The sequence below is a fragment of the Bos indicus x Bos taurus genome, chromosome 28 (assembly GCF_003369695.1).
Source record: "Bos indicus x Bos taurus breed Angus x Brahman F1 hybrid chromosome 28, Bos_hybrid_MaternalHap_v2.0, whole genome shotgun sequence".
Classification (NCBI taxonomy): Eukaryota; Metazoa; Chordata; class Mammalia; order Artiodactyla; family Bovidae; genus Bos; species Bos indicus x Bos taurus.
Window position 1 is genome coordinate 18,269,186 of NC_040103.1, and position 22,595 is coordinate 18,291,780.

Consider the following 22,595-nt stretch of genomic DNA (forward strand, 5'->3'; position numbering starts at 1 on the left):
CTGGTTCCTCTGCCTTTTCTAAAACCAGCTTGAACATCAGGAAGTTTACGGTTCACATATTGCTGAAGCCTGGCTTGGAGAATTTTGAGCATTACTTTACTAGCGTGTGAGATGAGTGCAATTGTGCAGCAGTTTGAGCATTCTTTGGCATTGCCTTCCCAGGAGGCCTGGCGTGCTGCGATTCATGGGGTCGCAAAGAGTCGGACATGACTGAGTGACTGATCTGATCTGATCTGACAGAACTTTATTTAGGAAAACCTTATTAAACATAGATTTATTAACAAATAAATCAAAGGGTGACTTTTTCCTGCATAAAATTGTGTTTATTTTTAATTACGTACTTTTTTTCCCAAAATATAATTGATTTACAAGATTTTCATTTCCATACATTTCTAGGAATATACCTATCACATCAAAAGAGTTTGGCATATAGGCTAGTGTTCTTAAATTTTCTCCAGTGGAAGCTACAAGTTTGGCTGTCAACCATTTTGGGGTGTTACTGCTGTAAGCACAGGCCTTTTCATAGTCTTTAATATTCTCCTCGGGCTTCCCAGGTGGTACTAGTGCCAACTCAGGAGACAGAAGAGATGTGGGTTCAATCCCTGGGTCAGGAAGATCCCCTGGAGCACAGCATGGCCACCTACTCCAGTATTCTTGCCTGGAGAACCCATGGACAGAAGAGCCTGGTGGCCAACAGTCCACAGGGTCACAGAGTCAGACATGACTGAGGCGACTTAGCGTGAATGCTCAATATGTTAATCTCTATTGTGTTTCTCTTAGAAAGAAATATACCACATAGTCCTCATGCTTATTTGCTCATGAGCATTTTTATTAAAGGAAAATCTAGTAATATCTTAAAGAACACTAACTACAAGGGACACTGATGAAATAGATGCTTTCTTGTGAATTTTATTCATTTCAACGGTCTTTCTGATGATTTAGTTGAAAGAATAGGATCTTTCATCATCAATTCCATTATTAACAAATCGATAGTATTTTGAATTTTCAGGTGCTTTATCAGTAATAATATATGCCTAACCAGAACACGATAAAGGACAGAAATGGTATGGACCTAACAGAAGCAGAAGATACTAAGAAGAGGTGGCAAGAATACACAGAAGAACTGTACAAAAAAGATCTTCATGACCCAGATAATCACAATGGTGTGATCACTGACCTAGAGCCAGACATCCTGGAATGTGAAGTCAAGTGGGCCTTAGAAAGCATCACTACGAACAAAGCTAGTGGAGGTGATGGAATTCCAGTTGAGCTATTCCAAATCCTGAAAGATGATGCTGTGGAAGTGCTGCACTCAATATGCCAGCAAATTTGGAAAACTCAGCAGTGGCCACAGGACTGGAAAAGGTCAGTTTTCATTCCAATCCCAAAGAAAGGCAATGCCAAAGAATGCTCAAACTACTGCACAATTGCACTCATCTCACACGCTAGTAAAGTAATGCTCAAAATTCTCCAAGCCAGGCTTCAGCAATATGTGAACCGTGAACTTCCTGATGTTCAAGCTGGTTTTAGAAAAGGCAGAGGAACCAGAGATCAAATTGCCAACATCTGCTGGATCATGGAAAAAGCAAGAGAGTTCCAGAAACACATCCATTTCTGCTTTATTGACTATGCCAAAGCCTTTGACTGTGTGGATCACAATCAACTGTGGAAAATTCTGAAAGAGATGGGAATACCAGACCACCTGATCTGCCTCTTGAGAAATTTGTATGCAGGTCAGGAAGCAACAGTTAGAACTGGACATGGAACAACAGACTGGTTCCAAATAGGAAAAGGAGTTTGTCAAGGCTGTATATTGTCACCCTGTTTATTTAACTTATATGCAGAGTACATCATGAGAAATGCTGGACTGGAAGAAACACAAACTGGAATCAAGATTGCCGGGAGAAATATCAATAACCTCAGATATGCAGATGACACCACCCTTATGGCAGAAAGTGAAGAGGAACTCAAAAGCCTCTTGATGAAAGTAAAAGTGGAGAGTGAAAAAGTTAGCTTAAGGCTCAACATTCAGAAAATGAAGATCATGGCATCCGGTCCCACCACTTCATGGGAAATAGATGGGGAAACAGTGGAAACAGTGTCAGACTTTATTTTTCTGGGCTCCAAAATCACTGCAGATGGTGACTGCAGCCATGAAATTAAAAGACGCTTACTCCTTGGAAGGAAAGTTATGACCAACCTAGATAGCATGTTCAAAAGCAGAGACATTACTTTGCCAACAAATGTTCGTCTAGTCAAGGCTATGATTTTTCCTGTGTTCATGTATGGATGTGAGAGTTGGACTGTGAAGAAGGCTGAGCACTGAAGAATTGATGCTTTTGAACTGTGGTGTTGGAGAAGACTCTTGAGAGTCCCTTGGACTACAAGGAGATCCAACCCAACCAGTCCATTCTGAAGGAGATAGCCCTGGGATTTCTTTGGAAGGAATGATGCTAAAGCTGAAACTCCAGTACTTTGGCCACCTCATGTGAAGAGTTGACTCACTGGATGCTGGGAGGGATTGGGGGCAAGAGAAAAAGGTGACGACAGAGGATGAGATGGCTGGATGGCATCACTGACTCGATGGACGTGAGTCTGAGTGAACTCCAGGAGTTGGTGATGGACAGGGAGGCCTGGCGTGCTGCGATTCATGGGGTCGCAAAGAGTCGGACACGACTGAGCGACTGATATGATCTGAACCAGAACACATGGCAGAACAAGCACCGCCTGTCCTCGATTATTTAAAGTCTGGCTTGAACACTAGCTAGCTACACAATCTGGCACATTACATTCTCTAAGCTATGTTTTATTCATCTGTAAAATGTAAATGATAACAAAATAAGGAACTTCGGAAGGTCAGAGAGTTAGCCAGTGGTAGAACTAGAATACGAATCCAAGGCTGATGGCTCCACAGTCTCCATTATTAATCACTTCATTGTAATGCTCCCTAATAACTATATCTCACAGAGACTAAAAATAAAAACTGCTTTAGCATAAGGACATGTAATAGGATACCCCACTCAACAGATTTTGGGGAGAACAATACAGTATTGTTAGCCTATGTCACATGTTGTACAGCAGATCTCTAGAACTTATTCACCTTGTATAATGGAAGGTTTATACCAGTTTATTAGCACCCCCTTTCTCTTCTTCCAAACCCCTAGTCACTGCCATAGTAACTCCCATAGTAAACTACGCTCTGCTTCTAACAGTCTGTCTATTTCAGGGAGAAGGCAATGGCACCCCACTCCAGTACTCTTGTCTGGAGAATCCATGGATGGAGGAGCCTGGTAGGCTGCAGTCCACCATGGGGTTGCTAAAGACACTTCATATAAGTGGAAGCAGGTAGTATTTGTCCTTCTGTGACTGGTTATTTCAGTTAGCATAATGTCAAAGATCATTCATGAGGTCACATATTACAGAATTTTCTTTCTCAAGGCTGAATATGTCTGGAACATAACAGGCACTCAATATATGGTGATAACATCAATAATTCTAGAGAACTGACACAAAATGGAATTAAAACTTAATTTGCCAAGTTTTCCAATTTGCCAACTGATAATGCTAATACTATTACAAACTTGAAGTTGTGGGCGAAAGAAAGCTCAATTGAATTGTTCAGACCAATCCTCCCACTGAAAACTACTATAAAATGCTGAACCAAATCTATTTAAAAAACTTTAGAGCAACAAAGAGGTAACAAAACTAAAAGAAACTACCAGTACAAATCTGATAAATGAGAACCAGTAAGTTAAATGAGCACAGAATCTGTTTGTCTTGAGAGCATTTGCTAATCCCAGCAAATCCAATTTATGATTTAAAGATCCTGCAAGATGAGGGAAATAGATCAGAAATCAGCCTAGGACTTTAACAACAAAGGCAGATTAATGGGAGGATTCCTCATATTAAGCTGAGAGCCCAAAGGAATCACCAACGGGTAGTGAAAGTAAAGTCACTCAGTTGTGTCCAACTCTTTGCAACCCCCTGTGGACTGTAGCCTACCAGGCTTCTCTGTCCATGGGATTTTCCAGGCAAGAAAACTGGAATGGGTTGCCATTTCCTTCCATAAATAAACCAGTCTAACTGCCCAGGATTCCCACTGCCTGGAAGTGGGGATGAAGGGATCCAGAGAAATTCAGACATGGTCTTTGGATAAAGTGAGCCTAGTCTCTCCAAGTTCCTGCCTGAAGCAGACACTAAGCATTAATTTATTCTGCTTTGTAAACAGTGAATTATAATGACTAGTACATGAAAATAACTATACATGAAGAAACTGAGTGGTAACCATTTACAAAAAAAAAAAAAAATAGAAACTGACCAAGAAAGACTTTATATGTCTGAATTATTAGCCATAGACTATAAAATAGCTATACTCACTCTTTTAATAAAAACCTGAAAGATAATATTAACAGTGCATGCAGGGAATACAAAGTGGCATAGCAGATTTAAGAAAAAATCAAACAGAACTTCTAGAAATAAGAAGTACAATAAATGAAATGAAGAACTTGGTATACAGATTCAACAGCAGATCAGACAGAGCTGCAAAGAGAATAAAGGAAATAAAAGAGTGCATTAAAAATTCTAGGAAAAGTAGCAAAGGGAAAAAAAGATGAGGAATAGATCATAAATGATAATAAAAATAGAGAACACAGTCAGAAAGATTAACATAGGTTTAATAAGAATGCTAGAGGAAGAAAGGCAAAAGAATGGACCAGAGGCTGTCTGAATAGACAAGATTTTGTCCAGAATAATGAAAGGCATCAATCAGCATAAAGAAGTTCAAGATTTCCAAAAACATCATAAATAAAACTAAATTCTTCACCTATAGCATGGTGAAGCTTCAGAAAACCAAAGACAAAGAAAAAAATGAAAAGTTACCATCACAGAAGCAACATGCTGACAAATGATTTTTAATAGCTAGTTCAAGACCCTGATAGCTCAGTTGGTAAAGAATCCACCTGCAATGCAGGAGACCCCGGTTCAATCCCTGGGTTGGGAAGATCCCCTGGAGACGGGAAAGGCTACCCACTCCAGTATTCTGGCCTGGAGAATTCCATGGACTATATAGTCCATGGGGTCACAAAGAGTTGGACACGCCTGAGCCGCTTTCACTTTCACTTTTCACAAGACACCAGAAGGTAGTGGAACTGTAGCTTTAATGCTCAAAAATAAAAATATTAAAGTGCCAAGCTTCTACACCATGTAAAAAATGCCTTTTAAGAGTGAAGCTAAGCAAAGTCATCTTCAGACAAACACAAAGAATCAAGAGGTATGATACTAACATAATATACTAAAATAAATACTAAGGATTATACTTCAAGTGGCAGGAAAATGATCCCAGATGTAATAAGGTATTATATAACACACAAGGATTTTTAACCTCTGAGCCACCAGGGAAGCCCCATTCATATCATAATTATTTGTTAAACTGCACATTTACATTTTATGAACTTTTCTCTATTTTTAATGTAATATTTTAGTGTGAAATTTAAAAAATGTATAGAGTCTCTCTCCTTACAACAAAAAGTATAAGTAAGGTAGTACATAATTTATATATTCTACCTTGAAAAATGAAAAAATAAATAACCCAAATCATATTTCTAATCTACTTTACCAACACTACTGTATATGTTTCATCATAGGTAAAAGTAATCTGGGAGTGTAGAGAGTGCTTATGGTAAGTTTTACAAATCTTCCTAATCACTCACCTCCCTTCTTCACCCTGCTATCTATTTCTATTTAACAAATTTTAACTACCAATTATCATCTAGAGAAAAATGTTTAAGATTAATTTAGCCCCACTTTTCCCTTATATCCTCTGCTTTCTACCAACAGACAGGTTGGTTTCCTCAATTACAAATTCAAAAATAAGATAGGTCTTTGACAATTATTAACAGAAGAGTGGTGAAGTCACCCATTTCAAGTCAAAGAAAAGGATTCAGAAAATGCAAAACCTTTCTGTTCTTAACAAGCAAGCCTCACAAACAAATCTCTAGCAAATAGGAGACAGAGAGAAAAATAAACTTTTCACTTTTGGGGAAAAGGGACACACATATTTGAAAGAATCCACAGAATCACTCATGCCTATGTCCTAGAAGCCAATAGTCACTTCAGAGGAACACATTAAAATCAGCAATTATTACTGTCACACGCATATATTGACATAACATTTATAATAAGTAAAATAAACACCATACGTACCATTCCCATTAACAGAGAGATTGTGGGTCTTGAAGCCATCCTCAGTGCTTTCCAAGCTCAGGGTAGTATGAGCTAGCAAACTGTACTTTGCATCACTAATAGTGAGAAAAAAGACAGGTGTCAAGAAGTGTAGTGTATTTTCTACTACATAAAATATTTAGATGTTCAACAACAACAAAATAAACAACCTGATTTAAAAATGGCAAAGGTCTTGAATAGACATTTCTTCAAATAAAATATACAAATGGCCAATAAAAATATGAAGCGATACTCAAGAACATTAATCATTAGAAAAACACAAATCGAAACCACTTCACATCCATTGGAACGACCATTATTAAAACACAACAAAACAGAAAGTAACAAGTTATTGGCAAGGATGTGGACAAACTGGAATCATTCTCCATTGTTGGTGGAAATGTAAAATGTTAACCACTACGGAAAACAGTATGGTCATTCTTCGAAAAATAAAATAGAATTACCATGTAAAGTCTGATGAGAATTTTTACTAATTGGGCCAGGTGATATGTTTCATAAATCTTCTTTGTCTCTTACTATATATGTAATAAAATAAACATTACAAAAAATATGTATAAATGTAGCAATAATGCAACACATGCATGCACTTCATTAATAAATAATGGCACACTCCACAGAATGTTGTTCCCTGGTGAAGGCGTCTTGGTTTTGGATTTTTCAGTTTTATTGAAAAACAATTGCCATACATTACTGTATAAGTTTAAGGTTTATAGCACTTGATTTTATTGGTTTGGTTTATCTGGACAGAGAAGTCCTGGCAGGCCACAGTCTAAGGGGTCTCAAAGAGTTGGACACAACTCAGCAACTGAGCATGCACATGGTGGTTTTCAATATACACCCATCATAGACAAGAGATACATCTTACTAGCCAATGTTTTTCTGTCAGTGTTTACATAAGAAAATGGATGCTTGTCTCCAAAACTTGACCAAATAAAAAAATTAACAAAACAACTCGTAAGTACATTTTTAAGTTACATTCTGAATACAACTGGTATAATTCAGACTTCTATTCAGAGTATTGGGAAGGTTGCTAGAGCAAAGACACACTATGAGAACCTCATTTTTAGTGTGGGCATTCTCTGCTATTTTCACTTGTCCTGACAAATTTCTACAGTGAGTTTTATTATTAGCTCTTATTTTTCCCTACTGTTACATAATAAGTGCCCCACAAAAGTTGAGGAAGTATTTTTTTAAAATGGTGAAGAATAAAAGCAATTGAGAACAACAATTATAATAGAAGAGCAAATATTACTACACACAAAATTGCCTATTAACAATCATATGAGTTGCTTGGTGATGGGGCACAATATTTAAGCACTATCTCAACATAATAATTGGTCATTGATACATGGATTTTATGCAACTACAATTTTTCCCATGCTAAACAATGGTAAATAGACTCCCTATTAGTGTTTTAGTGCAAAATGTGTTATTTTCAGGAAGAGATTATTGACAAGAAGTGGATAAGTGATGCAAGAGAGTGACGCTAGGTGCATCTGACACACAACAAGGCCGTCAGTGCGGCAGGATTACAGTGACAGAGAGGGAGACACAATGTCTACAAGCCGAGGACAGGCAGACACCCTACACTGCAGGAGGGCATGCCTTGTAGGGCGTGATGAGGCCCTTGGATTTTATTCTCAGTGAGACAGGAAGCAAGTGGTAGGTTTTGAGTAGAGGCATGTGCTATGATCTGACTTATATTTTTTAATGATCCCTCTGGGGCTATGTAGACAAAAGACCAAAGAGGCCAAGAGAGAAATGGAGATGCCAACCAGAAAGCTACTGCACCTCACCAATCAAGAGCTGATGTAGGCCTGGAATGGGGTGGTAGTTGATGGGATGGTGAGAAGTGGTAAGATTTTTGATATATTCTAGAGTTGACCCAATGTGGACACGGGATGCAAAAGAAAGGAAAGAATCAAGGACAACTCCAAAGAGTTTGGCCTGAGCAACTAGCAAAAGTGAATTCTTATTAACTGCAAAGAGGCTGACTGAGAAAAGAAGGGATATGGGGAGTAAAAATTTAGTTTTGAACAGATTAGGTTTGAGACTGGGTTGTAGAGTAGGCAGGTGGATAATGAATCTGGAGTTATGAGAGGAAAAAGTATTAAAGAATGAAATTTGGGAGTTACCAATATATAAATGATATTTAATAAAAGTTACATAAAATGTGACAACTGAGTATTTGGACACAAGTACTCCATCATTTCAGATTAAGTTGAAGCACAATGAACAAAGGAGACAGGCAAGCAACAGTCACTGAGGCAGAAGAAAAATCACAAAAGTGGTGTCCAAGGAAGCCAAGTTCAAAGTGTTTCAAGGAGGCTGATCAACTGTGTTGAATACTGAAAATTCCAGGAGGAGGAACACTGGTAAAATGACCATGGTATTTGGCAACATGAAGATCACTGCTGACCTTGATAAGAGCAGTTTCTATAGGATGGGATAGAAGTTAACATGGTGAAACCTGACTGAACTGGTTCAAGACAATGAAGGACAGGAAGTGGAGACAGAGTATGTAAAAACTTTTCTGTAAAGGACAGCTGTTCAATGGGGCAAGAGAAATGCGAGGAACTTCAGCATGTTTATGTTTTTGGAAATGATGTAGTAGAAGAAAAACTGATGATAGAGAAGGGGGGACATGTGCAGGAGCCAACTTTTGAGAACTTGAGAAGATGATCGAATGCATAGGTGGGTGGTCTCAGATGGAGTAAGGGCAGTTCAAAAGGAAGGAAAGCAGCAAATGAAGATAAAAATGCAGGTAGGCTGAAAGATACGGTTGACAGAGGATACACAAGTTCTTTTCTGATTACTTCAGCATCATCAATGCTGTATCAAATGAAGTCATCAGCTTTGACTATAGAGACCTCTGTCAGCAAAGTGATGTCTCTGCCTTTTAATATGCTGTCTAGGTTTGTCATTGCTTTCCTTCCAAGGAGCAAGTGTCTTTTAAAGTTATGGTTTTTCCAGCAGTCACATATAGATGTGAGAGTTGAACCATAAAGAAGGCTGAGTGCCAAAGAATTACTGCTTTCAAACTGTGTGCTGGAAAAGATTCTTCAGAGTACCATGGACTGCAAGGAGATCAAGCCAGTCAATCCTAAAGAAAATCAGCCCTTCACATTCATTTGAAGGACTGTTGCTAAAGCTCCAATACTTTGGCTACCTAATGCAAAGAGCTAGTTCACTAGAAAAGACCCTGTTGCTGGGAAAGATTGAAGGCAAAAGAAGAAGGGGTCAGAGAGAATGTGATGGTTAGATAGCGTCACCAAATTAATGGATACAAATCTGAGCAAACTCCAGGAGATAGTGGAGCACAGGGGAACCTAGAGTGTATGTCCATGGGGTCACAAAGAGTTCAACATGACTCAGCAACTGAACAATGACAACAACATCAGCTTTGAATCAGATCAGATCAGATCAGTCGCTCAGTCATGTCTGACTCTTTGTGATCCCATGAATTGCAGCACGCCAGGCCTCCCTGTCCATCACCAACTCCTGGAGTTCACTCAGACTCACATCCATCGAGTCAGTGATGCCATCCAGCCATCTCATCCTCTGTCGTCTCCTTCTCCTCTTGCCCTCAATCCCTCCCAGCATCAGAGTCTTTTCCAATGAGTCAACTCTTCGCATGAGGTGGCCAAAGTACTGGAGTTTCAGCTTTAGCATCATTCCTTCCAAAGAAATCCCAGGACTAATCTCCTTCAGAATGGACTGGTTGGATCTCTTTGCAGTTCAAGGGACTCTCAAGAGTCTTCTCCAACACCACAGTTCAAAAGCATCAATAAGGAGTGGAAAAAGAAGTTCTATAAGAGAGAGTAATGTAATGTGAAATACTATTTCTGACAAGAGGTAAAGTGAAAGCCTGTGGACACTTCGGACGATTGCTCATATTGGAACTCACTTAAGATCAGTGATCCCTCTAAAGTGAGACCAGACAGTATTATTATTCTTATTTCCTCATCTATTCCTCATGAGTGCAGGTGCAGAGGAGCTAAAGGCAGGATTTAACCAAACCAGTCAATCCTAAAGGAAATCAGTCCTGAATATTCATTGGAAGGACTGACGCTGAAGCTAAAAAGCCAATACTTCAGCCATCTGATATGAAGAACTGACTCACTGGAAAAGACCCTGATACTGGGAAAGATTGAAGGCAGGAGGAGAAGGGGATGACAGAGGACGAGATGGTTGGATGGCATTACCAACTCGATGGACTTGACTTTGAGTAAGCTCCGGGAGTTGGTGATGGACAGGGAAGCCTAGCGTGAAGCGGTCCATGGGATCACAAAGCGTAGGACATGACTGAGTGACTGAACTGAACTGAAGTTTCCCCAAAGTAAGTATAACAAAAGGAGAGAAATAATAGAAAATAATAAAATGGTAAATCAAGGAATTTAAGCTAATTGGAGTCAGAATATTGAACAGAGAAAGCTGGAAATGTGAGAGGTGGTAGATATCATTTGATATTACTACACAGACCATGTGCAATTATTAGTAATGACAAGATCTAGGGTACAACTGTGGGATGGATGGCTAAAACAGGCACAAGATCACCAGAGGCAAGGAAGTCATGAAACTTAGAGGTCAAGGTATTAGATGAACAGTCTGCATGCATTTTAAATTCATCAAGAAATATTATCTGAAATGGTAAGAAGCAGAGACTGGGAGAGAAAGAATGAAGATAATTCGGTGTTTTACTTTTAGGAGTGATGTAATTTATTCTTACTGACCACTAAAAGTATTAAAGTATTCTTCACTTCAAGAACAGCATCATTTCCATACACAATGGAATATGAAATACTGCTTTTAGTGTACACAGGAAGTAGCGATGTTACAGGCTGTGCATTTGTACCAAGTGCATTGCAGAGGTGGCAACCTGTGTGGCAGAATAGGCTAAAATTGTGTGATGATCCAAATATCTGTTGATTTTTTTCTCAGGCCTTATAAAATAATTGTGGCTAAGACATCTTTTCCTCAACTATTTGAGATAAACATGTAATACATTTGCCTCTGTTTCCAATGAATTACACATCTTAAAATAACAATACAAAAAAAAGTTATTGATAACCTCCCCCAAGAATAAAGTATGATAGAACCAATTGATAGATAATGTGGTCTTTAAAATGATCATATAAAGACTCTGTAATAACTCAAGGAAAAAATGTGTGTGTGTACATATATACACATGTATATATATATGAATGTATAGCATAATTATGAATATATATATACCTCACAAAGCTAGTTACTTTAAAACCTGGAGGAAAAATATCAGTTCAAAATTATAAAAACTATGCACAAGCTGGAATCAAGATTGCTGGGAGAAATATCAATAATCTCAGATAAGCAGATGATACCACCCTCATGGCAAAGTGAAGAAGAACTAAAGAGCCTCTTGATGAAAGTGAAAGAGGAGAGTGAAAAAGTTGCCTTAAAACACAATATTCAGAAAACTAAGATCATGGCATCTGGTCCCATCACTTTATGGCAAATAGATGGCAAAACAATGAGAGACTTTATTTTGGGGGGCTACAAAATCACTACAGATGGTGACTGCAGCCATGAAATTAAAAGACACTTCCTCCTTGGAAGAAAAGCTATGACCAACCTAGACAGCATATTAAAAAGCAGAGAAATTACTTTGCCAAAAAAAGGTCCATCTAGTCAAAGCTATGGTTTTTCCAGAAGTCACGTATGGATGTGAGAGTTGGACTATAAAGAAAGGTGAGTGCCGAAGAATTAATGCTTTTGAACAGTGGTGCTGGAGAAGACTCTTGAGAGTCCCTTGGACTGCAAGGAGATCCAACTGATACTAAAGGAAATCAGTCCTGAATGTTCATTGCAAGGATTGATGCTGAAGCTGAAACTCCAATACTTTGGCCACCTGATGTGAAAAACTGACTCATTGGAAAAGACCCTAATGTTGGGAAAGAATGAAGGCAGGAGGAAAATGGAACAACAGAGGATGAGATGGTTGGAGAGCATCACCAACTCGATGGACATGAGCTTGAGCAAGCTCTGGGAGCTGATGGACAGGGAGGCCTGGCATGCTGCAGTCCATGACATCGCAGAGTCGGACACAACTGAGTGAGTGAACTGAACTGACTGGATCTATAAAGTAAAAGTGAAAGTCACTCAGGTATGTCCAACTCTTTGTGACCCCATGGACTATACAGTCTATGGAATTCTCCAGGTCAGAATACTGGGGTGGGTAGCCTTTCCCTTCTCCAGAGGATCTTCCCAACCAAGGGATCACACCCAGATTTCCCGCATTGCAGGCAGATTCTTTACCAGCTGAGCCACAAGGGAAACCCAAGAACACTGGAGTGGATAGCCTATCTCTTCTCCAGCAGATCTTCCTGACCCAGGAATCGAACTGGGGTCTCCTGCATTGCAGTCAGACTCTTTACCAACTGAGCAATTAGGGAAGCCCAATTGATCTATAATAAACTGAATACACTTTTTTCTCTGTCTAGGTTCTATTTCTAAAGTTTATATTACTTTTATAATGAAGTAACTGGGTTTCCCCAATGACTCAGCAGGTAAAGAATCCACCTGCAATGCAGGAGACACAGGAGATGCAGGTTTGATCCCTGGGACAGGAAGATTCCCTGGAGGAGGAAATGGCAAACTGCTCCAGTATTCTTGCCTGAAAAATCCCATGGACAGAGGAGTTTGGCAGGCTACAGTCCGAGTCGGACACGACTGAGCAACTAAGTGCACACACAATGAAATAAACAATGTTGTAGGATTTGTGAAGTAGCAGGATGAAAACCCTCCCCTAAAAATCAAAACATGCAAAGCATTACAATACTACATCTACCTATGTGCAGTTTAACTGACTTGCCTGTAGTTAGCAAGTAGTACACTGGAAACAGAATCCCATTACACTATACTTACTACCACTACCCTTTATACTTCATTAACAGTTTAATTAAGGTAATTGTCTATTAAAACAGATACATACTATCTTTTACTATTGCAAGAATTCTGAGTGCAGGAAACATGGCTTACTAAGCTTTAAATCCAAAGTACCACATGATACAACTGCTGAATAATCATTTCTAAAATGATTAAACGAATAAATAAATAAAATTATACCCCATAGCTGAGTAATTCCTTAGTTAATCTTGAACACTGCATCATCTTTCACACTACCAAACCATCAACATCACCGTTTCTCAAAACATAAATAATCCAGTTATTCTGCACAAAGATATTTGCTTAATTAATTTAAAATGTAGTATAATGGCCTATTTTTTTAGTTAATATTTAGTTATTTTTCAGTTAATACTTTTCTGTCAAGTAAATAATCACTCTCAATTATACTAGTTTCCACAAGATAATTGTTTAAAATGATGTATATTTATACAGTGAAGAATAATGTACTAATTGGTTCTCAAGGTACATAAAATAGTTAATTCAGCTCTTAGAAACACTGGGAAAAATCTAGTTACAGGAATTTCAGTAAGCTAAATTCCACAAATAAAACGAATAAATGAATCACACCAGGGAGCATGCTAAGAATTACCAAAAATGTTCACTGTCTTCTTTCAGATCAAACAATACTTTATGATGATATTTCAAGTTACTTCATTTTTAAACCATGACTAATTACAATGCCAATGCTTCCAAAATCAACAATGATCTCACTTTTAAAGCATTCTTGTCAGGATAACATTTTCTTACTAAAACATTACACTCATTCTTTTAAGCCAACCCTAATATTGAGTTCCCAAAAGTTTAATCAGCTACATTTTTTTAACAAATAGGCCAATTGTTGTAACATTTGATGCAGCAAGGGTTCCAAAAACATTATGAAAAAATAAATGACTACTTTAAATGGAAGTCTGAAAAAAAAATGTACTCTTTGTAAGGAAGAACAGCTATATTTGGTCACATGACATATTACTAGAGAAGATATATTTTGCCCATTTTGGTTAAAAATTAAAAGCTATGTTAGGAATCTTCTCATTCAACTAAATCACTATTAAAGAAATAAAAGCTGATCCTTTTAGGAATTTTGATCACTACTGCTATTCTGAAACTCCTACCAGGGTGCTGAAGTGGTCAGTTAAGGAAGGATCAGGTAAGACTGGTCCTGGGCTATGAGTTTAACTTGGCACACTCAGCATTCACACCAAAAGCTCAAAAGAAATGCTGGTATTAAAAGAATATAAATTGGTAAAATGCTATAAAAGGTTTTACCCTATCTTTTGATCAGCTTCAATGATATAAATAAGCAAATTCCATACAAGTTTCATGGGAAATGTTGATAAGGAAAACTGATATTTTGATTTAGGAATAAACCAAATAGAATTATCCTTGGGTCAGGAGGATTCTCTGGAGAAGGAAATGGTAACCCACTCCACTGTTCTTGCCTGCAAAATCCCATGGACAGAGAAGCCTGGTGGGCTACCGCCCACAGGGTCACAAAAGAGTTGGACATGACTTAGCGACTAAACAACAACAAAATAGAATGACGAACCTGAATAGAATAATGAACACTTCAAGACAAATATGTCAGTCCCTGTTACAAAGAACTTAATATCAACAATGTTATTCTCAAAAACACTTCTAGTCATTGAAGAAGAGTATAGGTTAAATATAAGTTATAATATCACTTAGATTCAATTCATTTCAGTCGTTCAGTCATGTCCAACTCTTTGCAACCCCATGAACTGCAGCACACCAGGCCTCCCTGTCCATCACCAACTCCCAGAGTACACCCAAACCCATGTCCATAGAGTTGGTGATGCCATCCAACCATCTCATCCTCTGTCGTCCCCTTCTCCTCCTGCCCTCAATCTTTCCCAGCATCAGGATCTTTTCAAATGAGTCAGCTCTTCTCATCAGGTGGCCAAAGTACTGGAGTTTCAGCTTCAATATCATGCCCTCCAATGAACACCTAGGACTGATCTCCTTTAGGATGGACTGGTTGGATCTCCTTGCAGTCCAAGGGACTCTCAAGAGTCTTCTCCAACACCACAGTTCAAAAGTATCAATTTTTCAGCGCTCAGCCTTCTTTATAGTCCAACTCTCACATCCATACATGACCACTGGAAAAACCATAGCCTTGACTAGATAGACCTTTGCTGGCAAATCACTTAGATTTATTCACTTAGATTATCTTCTGTGAAATTATAATCATTGGATTTAAATGTTAAAATATCTGCCTACATTTTTAAATATAGTTGTATTTATTTATTGGCTGTGCTGGGTCTTTGTTGCTGTGTGGGCTTTTCTCTAGTTGTGGTGAGTGGGGACCACTCTTCACTGTGGTTGGTGGGCTTCTCATTGCCCGCGGTGGCTTCTCTTGTTGGGGAGCACAGGCTCTGGGGCACACGAGCTTCAGTACTTGTAGCAAATGGGTTCGTGTGTGGTCTTAGCTGTTTTGCAGCATGTGGGATCCTCCCAAACTAGGGATCAAACCCATGTCTTCTGCATTGGCAGGTGGATTCTTTACCACTAAGCCACCAGGGAAGACCCTGCCTACATTTTATAATCCTAGCAATGTTTCTTCATGCAGTGCTTCAGCTTGAATTTTTTTAAATAAAATTTTTCAGAAAAAGCATTGATCGCAGAACAGTAAAAACAGTAACAATAATGGTAAGAGCTACATTCATTAAATGCTCACAACATACCAAGTTCATGAATTATCTTTCTGAATCTCATAATGATCCTATGGAGTTAAATATTATTCCATTATTATTATTCCCTTTTTACAGAGGGAAAAAGAAAAACCCAGAGAGTAGATTAACCTGTCCTGGGTCACACAAATAATAAATGACAGGATAAAAAATCAAGTACTGAAACCATGACGTTTTGAACTGTGTGAAAAGCCCAAGTATTGTTTTTACATGCTTGAAAGGTCCAGGAAACCCTAAAATGTCTCTAAGGAGGCTTCTATACTTGATCTTAGCCAAAAGGCCAAGAAGCGATCTAGGGAGCCTTCTTAAAATAAATGATTATGCCTAAGCATCCTTACCTTTCGTATTAGAAAACTGAGGCCCAGGAAATACTTGTTCAGGACACTGCTAGTACTGCCATTTTCTAAATAAAGAATTTTGCTGCTTAAAAACATTTTAAAACTACTGAATTTGGTGATTATCTCTAAGGTCTCTTTCAATTCTAAAATCTGTGTTTCAAACTAGAAATATAATTGCTCATTTATTCATCAAAAAGTATAGTTTCATTACCTTATAGTTGAATTAAAACATTTTCTAGCAAATATTTGATATAATCTTAATCTAGAAAAGTTTTAAGTTGGCCTTAAAATTCTAAAGAGGGAAAATTAAAGGGTCTCGCTTCCTCCTTTTTAATGACATTTATATTATAAAGACATATCTTATATGACTGTTCTTCAATAGATGGCACCCATTCAAGAATCATGAAATCAATTTACTGATTCATAAACAGCATTTAAAAAAAACTGAAGATACCTAGAATAAAAGAAGTCTAATGGCTATACTATAAATAGCAAGAGCTAAGTATTGTTTCATGAAATCTGACTGCTGATGGTACTGTGTATTCAGTAACGATATAAAATGCATTTTTTACTCATGGTCTCAATCAAAATAAACTGAAAGCCACATTGCTAAAGTCCCAAGGCATTTTTCACATGTAATATAACTGATATGAAAGCTAATTAGCTATATTCTGATGACTGAGATTTCCAGGATGTACGCCTAAAATATTTTGCTTTATAATTATAGTAAAATTATTGACATGCTGAAGAGCCAACATGCAAAGAAATTCTAGGAATGCCGCCTGTACAACAGTTTTCCTAAGGAAGAAAGATAAAACCACTTGTAAAGCAACAAACACAATGTTTAAAGAAAGTACCTGAAAGAAACCAGGGCTCCTTGCAGAGGTGGTGATTCTAGTGTGAGCTGAAAAATAAAACATGAACACGGAACATGTTCCCTGGTCACAAAGCAAAGAAGCTAATTAGAGATTGTATGTGCCTGCTGAGTCGCTTCAGTCATGTCCAACTCTGCGACCCTATGGACTGAAGACTGCCAGGCTCCTCTGATTAGGCTGTGGCAAAAAGATGCTGAGTCAGCTTAGGGGTTCCTATTGATCAAAGATGGGGCAATTTGCCTTCGAAGAGAATAACAACTGCATTAGATTGAAACACAAATAAAACTTCAGGAGTTCAAATAAAACAAAACACTAATCACCTCCATGCAAGGATATCAAATTATTATTCTAAAACTGGGTAAATAAGGCTTCCCTCGTGGCTCAGACAGTAAAATTGGGTAAATAAAAGAATCAAGTATATTTTTTCCTCCTTTTCCTTCATCAATTTTTTGCATTTATACAGAGTTCATGAAGGAAAGTTATTGAGAGAATTCCAGATTTAAAAATAAATCCGTGATATTGGAAAGCAGTTATCCTTCAACTAAAAATAAATAAAACTTTTAAAAATGACTGCATATAGAAAAATAAATAAATAAATGTAGGACAAATTTAGAAAGCCACTAAATTATAATCCTTAATGTAATAATGATCAGTCACAGCTGCTAAAACTATTACATGTAACATTGATAGGGAACTTGACAATGGATGTATCAGGCTAACAACACCTGAACCCACTGATCAGTTTTAACACACCTGAAGGTGAAACAAGACCTACAAATGGGATACAGTAGAAAGTACATATAATCAATATGAAATATTACTGCCCTAAAAGAGAATCTGAAACTAATCAGTCCTCTGGATCTAACTGCAAGCTATAGGAGCACAAGGGATAGAAAAAGATGTTTTAAAAAGACCACAAAGATGTAATCAGATAAATTGAAAATTTAGGAAATCTACAAGATCTAGCTTCTTCAATATATGTTGGCAAAGGAACAGAAACTTGTTAAAGAGTACAAGAAACTTAAAAGATTCACGTAAATGCAATGTTACAGACCTTGTTTGGACCTTGACTTGCACAAATCAGAAGAGAACTTCAGAATTGGGGCAATTTGAACAAAGAATTGGCTATAAGATCATATTTAGGACTAATTTTTTATTTTGTTAGGTGTGATAATGGTAATGTGATTTTGCTATAGTAAGATATTTTTTAAAAATCTGTAAGACTGAAAGCATGACATATATTCAGAAATTCAATTAGTAGACTGATACGGAGCAAACAGTTTGATTTATAGCTAGTTCCTTTTCAAGAAAAAAATGTCATCTTTCTGGTAGATCTTGGAATTTCAAATCACTAAAAACACACTGTCACCCAACTTTCTACTTTCAAAGGAACATACCACCTCAGCTGGGTAAATGTCAGACAACCAAGTTTTGTTACTGCTTCAGGATGTCTTTTCCCATTTAAAATGTAAACATATTCACCACATACAATACTCTAAAATGTCACAAATACATAATTATACTATGTCTCTATAAATACTGTATTAGAAAACTTACTAAATTGAAGAACTGAAGGACAAGCACGTGATTTCATGATCTTCTTGAAGCACTGAACTGATTTTCTTCCCCGTAGCTTTGCTTATAGATGTTTTCAGTTTCTTAGCTAATTTTTTTGGTGTATTAGTTATAGAAGATGCTTCTGTACAGCAACTATATACTTCCACCTTTATCTGAAAGTCTGGCCCTGCTTCATTACTAAAAACAAGGACAATCATAATGTTAGAAATTTAACTTAGAAGAAAATAAAATTACAACACCCTCTGATGTTTTTGTAACTTCTCAAAGCAGCATTTGGAACAGGTTTATGTTAATATATATTAATAAGATAGAATCTCCCTGAGTTTATTTAGTATCTAAATGACTTGAGAGGGTCACTGCAACTTCTAGAGCTACCAGCTTCTGAAGTAGGGCGATTTTAACTCAATGTAAACAATATATTCAGGCAAATTACTTAAAGAAAAAGAATAAAATGCCCTGGTCGTTTTGTTGCCAATGCTATTGTTCCTTTTTGTTCCCTTAATATAATTATTTTAAGGCATTTACATTATATGTGTGATTTCCTGAAATGACCATTCCTCAAAAGGAAAAGATGTGAAAACAAAAAGGAAAGAAAATTAAACAAAAGGCTTCTTCTGCTGAAACCTTGAGTTTTCGTTATCTTTTTCATAAAGTGCTTACAGTCCACTCAACAATGTGCCCCTCCTTCCTGCTCCACCTTTGTACCTAATAACTCTAACATTTCACTACTTGGTTATACAGGAGAAAACAAACGAATATAAAGAGATATACTTCACCAAACATTAGATGTATCTGTAAAAATGCACAATGCTACAACAAATAAACTTTGTGCATTAGCACCCAGCATAAATATAAACAGTACCAATCTTAAAAAAGAGAGAGAGACTTCAAGGCATGAACTCCTTGAGGTGGAGTGAAGTCTTGATAATATTTGTATTCTTAATCTAGCATAAAATATATTCAGTATGTATTAAAAAAATATGCATAAAATATTCAATGTCAAGACTGGCTTTGTTCTTTCTCAGACACAATGAACTATCTTTACAATAAAAGACTGTGGTGATATTACTACTAATAAAATATACTTAAAATTGCAAAAGAGGTCCATCAGCAGATTTTGCCTGTAAAGGAAGATCTATCAGTCTCAGAGATTTTAAATACACAGAATAGACTTTTTAAGATTTAAATAGCCAATCTATAGTTTGAATAAATCCAAGGAATAATTGAATTTGAAATACTTTTATAGTTTATTATTTGGCAAATTTTAAACATACAGTATTCCTGGTAATGACTAACAAATGTCAATATTTAGAGAAAAACCAGGGATTCATAAATACTGAATACTTATTAAAACAATCATAAAAAAAAGCACATTTTAAAACAACATTTAGAACATTTGTGAGCAGTTATTTTTAGAACAATTTGAAATATTTACAGAATTATTAAAAAATTATAAATCATGAGTTGTCTTCCCAAGGAACTTGCACTATTCTGTGAAAAAAATTATGATTTTTTTCCTTTGTGGTGAAAATAAACAAAAGCAAATTGTTGTGAAGAAGAGTCCATTAACAGGACAATTTTGCCATGAAAAAATGCACTATAATAGTTGATAATGGAAATAAATATATTTAGATATATAATAAAAATTAATTTTTTAGTCTCCATTATGTAAACATGTGGTAATATCTGGGGGATCCTAAGTAAATTCCTTTGGTTCAACAGAGCTTATAAGATGGTCTACACTACTAATTACACACAAAAAAAGTACTTTATTTTTCTGTGTTGTACAATTACTTAGGGAACAGTGAACCAAAGCCCCAAAACATGGTTGTAATAGTTCTTTATTTAATGCTACATGCGTGGCAAAACTAGTACTTTCAATCTCAACTGTATATAGTTCCATAACTAAAGATTGGAAAAATCATATATATGGATTTCATTTTAATTGATAAGTAGTTAGTAGTATTTCAATATGAAGATACTGTCTTTGAAACCCTGTAAGAAATATAAATCGCATACTGATTTAGGCCAATAGAAAAAAATGCCAGGAAAAACTTATATTAGTTAAAAATGATTTCTATGGCTACCAGAAGAGTTCTTTCTGGTTCTATATTATGACCACAATAAAATAAGCTTGTAAAAGAGCAGGGCAATAAAAATGGCCCTGAGGATCACCCAATTTTTTATTGTTTTGGAGTACATGAAAGAAGTACACCATAAGAAAAAGAACATCTTGAAATTTTACTAAAGTGCTTTTCCTACAGTACATATTTCAGAACTATCTAATAAAGTTGTTACACTATTTTAGTATTTCTGTAAGTAAACCTCCTATATGAGATGTAATAAGAATCTGTTTTATGCTCAAACTCATTCTATATAAAATCATGTTATAATGATATGCCACTGTATTCATAGTTTTACTACTAATATTATATGATTTCCACTTTATTTTACATTGGAAAAATTTCAAATCCAGAAATGGCTTATAAATAATGCAACATTCAAAATCAATTTGAACAGTTAAAGATTTTAATGCTTCAAAAATAAGTCAATAACTTTGCCTTCCTCTGAAAAAGGTAGAATTTTAGGTTCTTTTCCTTCAAATAAGATTAAAAAAATACTTACAATATGGTCACATTTTCAAAACATATATCTGTGATTGTTTTATCCACAATCACCATCTCAGTATCAAAAACTTCAGCTCCCAGTTTGAATAAACAAAAAATGGCATAGTGCTGTGATCCTAGAGAAGAAAAACAACATTAAAACGATGACTCATGTGATGAGTCATGCCTATATTATGTTAAAATCTACTTGAAAAAATAGCCTAAATATTTGTTAATAGATTCTTATTTTCATACATTGTACACTGTAATCCTTTAACTTTTTATTGAGACTGTTTTGTCAGTATATATTAATTGCTTGCCCAACTCAAATACAACTAAACTACGGAGTATCAAAAAATAAAGTTAAAAATATAGGCCTCTCAGCAGTCTAAAGTAACCACCAAACTCATAAATTTTATTCCTAGGAAACTCCTTAAGCTTTAATTAATAGCAAATTTAGCACTACATATATACTATTACCCCTGTCATTTTGGCTTCCAAATATACTTAATAAAAATAAGTTTTCTATTTTAAGAGGTTAGGAGCAGACACATTAACAACAAAACATTTTCCACCAAATAGAGAGGGGGGAAACTACAAAAACAATAAAAAGTAGAGATGTGAACACAAAAACCATAGCTGCTGGACTTTCTAACTTAATATACATATTTTTTAAGTATTAGGTGATTAAAAGACTAAATCCTCATTACTGAGAAAATGGAGCTCTTCAGATAAACTTAATTCTCTATAGTAATCAGAAAGATACACTTAATTCCCACATGTATTCCTTTATAAACTAATATATTTCTTAAATGAATAACAAATATACTAACCTGATTTTGTATTTTTCATATAAAACTAATTATGCTCAATATGATTCAGGCTTAAAGTATGAGGAACAAAGCTATCATAATAGACAAGAAAGATAAAGGATTGTCATAACTTTTCTGCATTGCCTGTAACAGCTACAAATCATTTGAGGTTAATTTCCATGACCCAAGCCATGCATGGATTTGTTAAGACTATATAAAGCTATATAACGCTGAAGGGGAAGAAAAATTAGATCAAGCTAAAAATCTTTTTTTCTTATATCCCATTAAATAATCTGAAGGAAGAGAACAAGGCAAAAAAAATCTCCAATATTTCTGGTCAAACAATGTGGCCTTTACTACTTCACTCAAACATCTCCTTTTGTTTCACAATTTCCTTCTCTATTACCTGTTGGCATCCTTGCACAGGTTTCTATCAGTAAGATTGTGCTTATTCCGTCAAATGACATTTATTTCAGGGTGGGTGCAGCTTTTT

The 22,595-nt window shown here is 36.3% G+C and overlaps 1 protein-coding gene across 3 annotated transcripts in view; it reads right to left on the minus strand.

Annotated features, from left to right (window-relative positions):
- RTKN2 (rhotekin 2) overlaps positions 1-22,595 on the minus strand; it is a 113,391-nt gene that overhangs the window by 45,035 nt on the left and 45,761 nt on the right. For all 3 annotated transcript variants that reach the window (XM_027530703.1, XM_027530705.1, XM_027530704.1), the window contains 3 exons: positions 21,310-21,427; positions 18,664-18,861; positions 6,202-6,296 (listed from right to left, as the gene is read on the minus strand). In XM_027530703.1, the coding sequence (XP_027386504.1) occupies positions 6,202-6,296; positions 18,664-18,861; positions 21,310-21,427 (411 nt within the window). The remainder of the gene's footprint in view (positions 1-6,201; positions 6,297-18,663; positions 18,862-21,309; positions 21,428-22,595) is intronic.